Source organism: Aplysia californica, unplaced genomic scaffold, assembly GCF_000002075.1.
Source record: "Aplysia californica isolate F4 #8 unplaced genomic scaffold, AplCal3.0 scaffold00568, whole genome shotgun sequence".
NCBI lineage: Eukaryota > Metazoa > Mollusca > Gastropoda > Aplysiida > Aplysiidae > Aplysia > Aplysia californica.
In genome coordinates, this window is record NW_004797838.1 from 167,721 (window position 1) to 174,074 (window position 6,354).

General features: G+C 43.7%; 1 protein-coding gene across 1 annotated transcript in view; it reads left to right on the top strand.

Moving 5' to 3' along the window:
• LOC101858733 (HEAT repeat-containing protein 1) overlaps nt 1-6,354 on the top strand; it is a gene marked incomplete in the record, with an annotated part of 41,083 nt that overhangs the window by 17,367 nt on the left and 17,362 nt on the right. Inside the window, 6 exon segments of the mRNA XM_035972052.1 lie at nt 786-1,055; nt 1,902-2,030; nt 2,340-2,434; nt 3,133-3,276; nt 3,875-3,978; nt 5,541-5,659. Of these exon segments, the coding sequence (XP_035827945.1) occupies nt 786-1,055; nt 1,902-2,030; nt 2,340-2,434; nt 3,133-3,276; nt 3,875-3,978; nt 5,541-5,659 (861 nt within the window).

Sequence of the window (6,354 nt, forward strand, 5' to 3'; positions counted from 1 at the left end):
CCCCCCTCTCTGTCTCTCTCACACACTCTCTGTCTCTCTCTTTAAAACACACTCTCTGTCTCTCTCTCTCTCTCTCTCTCCAGTCACTGTGGGGTCAGCATCTGATCTCAGCTGTATGTCTTATTCATCTGCTCCTCCCTCTCTCGTTTCTGTCTAACTTTTTGGACCACTGAATAGCCATTATTGTGTCTGCACGCTTCTCTTTATCTGGATTTCCGAACTTGCTTCAGAGGCTAAAAATAATGTTTCATGTTGTCTCGTGAAATGGATGAACACTTGGAAAATTTGTTTGTGCCGCCTGAGATTTGAGTAACTTTTGTTTCTCAACAAAGCAGGTTTGTGGGTGGTTGGAGGGTACAACTGGCAGGTCCTCTTTCTGTCTGTCAGTCTGTCAGTCTGTCATACACTTTACCTGCACTAAATGACGGTTATTGTGTCAATGTGCTTTTCTTTATTCTACAAGTGTCTTTGTGTCAGGGCAGAGGTCTTTGACTGTTGCATTTTGTCTGGGCTTCTCTTTGAGATGATTCAGATGACACGGATTTCTTGACTATACAATGGTGGGTGGTTAACGGGTGCCCTGGTCTGCTTTGGTCCTTCTTTCCTAACAAACATCTATTGTCCTTATCTCTCTTCCTTCTTTTCTTTGAACGTTACTCTCTACAATCACCTCTAATCTCCTGCACTTATATGAGACCAATTCCTATGGCAAGTGGCGTGGTAAAACTGTTGCTAAAACTAAATGACTGTACATCGTCCAATGTGATTTTTTTCCCCCCCCCCAGGAGAGTTTCCTGCAGCTACCATCTGTCCTGGCAAGTTTGATTCCCACGACAGACGCCGCGACGCCAGCAGCGGTGTCAGAGAGTACATTGCCAAGCCTGTCCTCAGAGGAGAAGGAGACGATCATGCTGGTGCTGGGGAGGTACACACGTGCTGTGGCCTCGTGTGTGGAGGAGGGCTCGGGCAGTCTGAGCGCGCTGCAGGGGGCACTGGCGTGTCCTCTCAAGGTCAGAGGTCAATCCGACACGGTGCAGATTGTGGCTCTGGAGCAGGTATGGTGTATACATTATATACTGACTCTCACATGTACATACGTTCGCACACGAATACATCATACACTCGAATGTGCTTGCACACACTTAGGCCTTCACACATAGGCCTACGCTCACATGCATACATGCGTACATATTGACAAAGAGACATACACGCGTGAACACACCAAATACTCATACGTGCACACACAGGCATACATACTCATGGTCACACACGCACATGTACACACATACATACATACATTGCTCTGGTAATAAACACTGGACCAGAGTAGAATATGTGTTGTTGCCTCGTTTTGTTTATGCAGTTAGTGGTGACAGAGAATTTAACTTTAAAAGTTAGTTTGATCAGCGACATTTTTGCCATGTTTCGTAATTGCCTGTGATGATGCTGAGAACAAAAGAAGGACGATATTGTAGATTTAACATCTTGAGCTTTTTTCTGTCTTTTCTTCCAGTTGTGGATGGTTGGCGGGTGCTCTGGTATGGTTTGCTCCTTTTTTCCGACGAAAATCTATCACCCTTATCCCTCCTCCTTTTTCTCTTTGTATATTACTCTCTAGTAATACCTCTAATCTTTGTCGCTTATATGACCTATTTGGTGGGTGGTTCGCGGGTGCTCTGGTGTGGTTTGCTTCTTCTTGACTATCAGACATCTATCGTCCTTATCTCCCCTTCTTCTTTTTTATGCTTGTTACTCTCTTGTAACACCTAATCTTCTGGCGCTCATATGACCTTATGCAGTTGCGAGCGCCATAAAACCTCTACTAAAACTAAACTAAACTGACCTATTTGTGTTGCAAATGCTGTAAAACACTTTCTAAAACTAACCAAAATCCTCGGCAGCTGTCCTCCAAGTTCATGTCGGGTCTCCAGTACGAGTGTCGCCGGGCACTGGTCATCCAGCTGCTGGACATGATGAGCTTCACCGCAAGTACCGAGGTCCAACGGCGGTCGCGCAAGGTCATCAAGAAGGTGAGTCGTTTGTTCTAGATTGTTCTAGGTTGTTTTCTCCTGTTGTTTTCTATTCAGTTCCTTGTGAGGAGGTTTGGGACAGGATGGGGGAGGGAGGGGGAAGGGGATGTGTGTGCAGGTTTGAAGTGTTATTTGTTTCCTGCATTTGGGGGGGGGGGGGGTCATTTTCTCATTTGTTCCAACAGGTTTGAAGTGTTATTTGTTTCCTTCTTTGGGGGGGGGAGTGTCATTTTCTCATTTTCTTCCAGAGCCTCATTCTTGATAGGGTCAACTGCGGTTTGTTAACAGTTTTTCTGTCTCTCTTCTCAGATGACATTGGAGGCGAGTCTCGTGGTGGATGAGTTGAAGATGGTCACCACCAAGACATCGGCCGGCACCGTGAGAGAGTCGAAGAAACAGAGAAGGTGAGTCGCGGGAAACACGCACGGAAAACAAACATTTCCAGACTTGATACTTTGGGTGGCACTGGTGTCTGTGGTGTAGGGTGAGGCTCTTCTTGGTTACGCCCAGAGGATGGGAGTTCAGTTCCTGCGTAGAGGAGGTTTTATTTTTCTTTTCTTTAATCAAAGTGTCTTTGTCTAGTGTCTCTGTTTTTCTGCTGGGACGTTGATTCCTTCTCTGCTTAGGGTGGTTTTGACATGTAAGGTCGAAGCAGCCTGCCTTTTAAATGATGTAAGTTATGTTGATGAAGGCGTAAAATACTTGCAGTTATAATTACATGGGACTTTAGCAAATTCAGGGTGTTTGTTGCTGGATAATTCGAAGTTCACTTTCTTTTCTTTTTATGTTACTCTCTAGTGCCAACTCTAGTCTTTGGCACTTATATGACCTATTTTTGTTGCAAGTGCCATATACTCTTACTATGGATGGTTGGCGGATACTCTGGTGTGGGTTGCTCTTTTTTTTCCTATCAAACATCTATCGTCCTTATCTCGCCTTCTTTTTTTGTGTTTGCTACTCTCTTGTGACACCTCGTCTTCAGCACTTATATAACCTATTTGTGTTGCAAGTGCCGTAAAACTGTATCTAAAACTAAACTATACATCTAGTGTTGTGCTGTAAGCTGCTTTTTTCCACTGTGTCGTGTTTGTGTCTTTAACAGCCAGAAGAAGGACGAGCCTGGAGAGATGGGGCTGGAGTCGTTGCCGTGGCGACGTGTGACGTCCCTGCTGGAGCTTGTGCAGAGCAAGAAGAAGGTGACGCAGGCTGAGCTGATGGTTCCTGCGCTGTTCCAGCTCCTGGCCAGGTCAGTCGGATGTTGCCTCATGAGCGCCCGCTTTTGTCCACATTTGTGAGGCGTGCTGACTAAATGAGTTACTTTTTTCGTCGAATTTTGGCCATTTTCTTCAAGTTTTAAAGTTTCATATGTCTCTTATAATTTCATCATACTTACAAATTGTATCAACGCTACCCTCGAAACAACCATATTTGTATCGATGTGCTTGTCTTTGCTCAAACTATAAAAAAAACAAAATTGTCAGTGGAAAAAATTTGACTCACATGCAGTGGGCATTCCTTGCTTGTTGACGTAAGATATTGACTTGTGCTGTCACTATTGTCCCATTTAATTTAACCATTTAGTCTTCCTTTTTGGTGGGTGGTTGGCGGATGCTCTTGTGTGGTTTGCTTCTTCTCTCCTATCAAAAAGCTATCGTCCTTATCTCCCCTCCTTTTTTGTGTTTGTTACTCTCTTGTAACACCTGTAATCTTCCGCACTTATTTGACCTTATTGTGTTGCAAATGCCGTAAAACAGTTACTAAAACTAAAACAACATCCTTTTTGTCAATTGACTCCGAATGTTTCATGTAATTTCCTCTCCCCTGGTCTGCCCATTGTCCCACAGAGTCCTAGAGCTGGAGGAGGAGGGCTCGGGCGAGTACGTGAAACAGCTGGTGCTGGGCACCGTCTACAACATCTGCTCACGCCAACAGGTGCAGGGATCACAAGGTGATGACACTGTTGTGTCTCTTTTTTCCGTCTCTTTGTCTCTAACTCTACGTCTGTGTGTGTGTGTCTCTGTATTTCCTTCTTCCTTACGCAGTTGCGAGCGCCGTAAAACCTCTACTAAAGCTATTTCCTTCTTTTTCTTCTGGATCGTAGCACAAGTAAAGACGGGTATGTTTCATTACTGGGCCATCCTGTTTATTTCCTCTGTTGTACACCTTCTCCTGTAGTGTTATTGTGGTAGGGCTCTGTGTGACTTGCACTTTGGGGTGAGTGGGTGGTTGGTGGGTGCTCTGGTGTGGTTTTCTTCTTTCCTATCAAACATCTATCATCTTTATCTCCCCTCCTTCTTTTTTGTGTTTGTTACTCTCTTGTAACACCTCTCATCTTCGGCACTTATATGACCTTATTGTGTTGCAAGTGCTGTAAAACAGTTGCTAAAACAAAACAAAAAACTTCTGGGTGCTGTATTTGTCTCTTGGTATCTTTTGTTTCTTTTTCACTATGTTTGTCTTTCTGTATGTCTGTCTGTCTGTCTCTGTATTTGTCTCTGCCTCCCTCTCAGACAAAGATCAGACACGGATAATCCTCTTTTAAAAACTTGATGAAAAAATGTTTGTCAGTGTGCGTGATTGCTGTTTTCTGTATTCAAAAAGACAGTTAAGCTGCTGTATGTATCTCCCTATTCCATCCACTCCATTCTTCCACTTGCTGCATACTATTACATACACATTTACACACATACATACACACCTTTATACACACCTTCGTACATACGAAGACACACATACACCGTGGGTGGTTGGCGGATGATTTGGTGTGGTTTGCTCCTTGTTTCCTATCAAACATCTATCGTCTTTATCTCCCCTCCTTCTTTTTTGTGTTTGTTACTCCCTTGTAACACCTTTAATCTTCAACACTTATATGACCTAATTGTGTTGCAAGTAGTACCATAAAACTTACGAAAAACAAAAAAACACATACACACCCACTGACACTCAAAATTCACAAATGCATGTGTGTGTGGTGAAACACCAAACCAATGTTCCTGCATCTGAAAAATAAAGATTTATCTTATCTTGCGCAAACACACCCTCACACCATCTCATGGTCACGTGTCCTCATGTCGTGACATTGTCTGTCCTACCCCCCGGGGCGGTGCTACTGACTGAAGTGTCTTTAGGCCATTGCCAAAGGGGGTACATTAACATGTTCGTATTCATGGTAGAATTTTAATTGTAAATGTGTTGATTCATCAATGTTATGCCCATAACTGTGCCTGAACTGCAACAGGGAACTGCTGCTTTTTCTTTCCTAATCCTTACTATCGTCATTTATCCTCTACTTCTTTTGTATATTTGTCACACTCTTGTGGCCTGCTATTTCTGGGGTGCTTTGATAGTCGAAGAAGACTTTGTGCTGTTGAAGCTAGAGAGGTGAGCAGAATGAACCTGATTCCCTGTAAGGAGTTCTCTGTTGACATCCTCCTCTTGGCGCTCATATGACCTTATGCAGTTGCGAGTGCGGTAAAAACTCTACTAAACTAAAACATTGTCTGTCCTCAGGTGTGAAGGGAGAGCACCTCAACATGGAGCTAGTGGTTCAGTGTATTCAAACCTCAGACAACCCGCACACACACCAACAGGCGCTGTTGCTGCTCAGCGCTGCCGCCAAGATTGCTCCGGTAAGTTGACCCTCCACCTTTCTCCTCTCGTTTTGACCTCTCTCATTTCTTTGCTTCTTTTTTAATGTATGTTGCCATTGTTATTATTTGATTCTGATGAAATTTTGGCTTTGAAAGGCGCTGCTGAGTAGACGCTGCATTCCAGGTTTTATTTGTTTTCCCCATTCATCATAAATATCTGTTCTAGGCCTATAGCTTTATCCTCATAATACCAAATCTTCATTCTTTTCTGAATATTTTAGTTTGAAATACAAGCTTGTAGATTGAAACCTATTTTTTAAATGTTGAAAGTGGTAACATGGGCATACTAAGCTCGCTGTCACAAAGTAGGGAATAGGCCTCAGATTTGCAAAAGTTGATACTTTTATACATCCCCCATGACCTTGACCTCCCATTTCCCCTCCGTGCGTTGCCAGACCCTGCTGCTGCACAACATGATGTCCGTGTTTACCTTCATGGGGGCCAACATCCTGCGACAGGATGACGCCTACAGCTTCCACGTGATTGGTCGCATACTGGAGAATGTCATACCTGCCCTTCTCACAGTAAGTGGACAGAATTTTGCTGGTAAAATAACATCAGAAACTTCCACTGGATAGTCATTCCACGTGTCTGTTGAAGTAGGGCTATGCCCAAAACACCCAGTGTATATTTCTTACTTTGTTTTGTTCTGTTGTGTTTTTGTATTTTTGGGG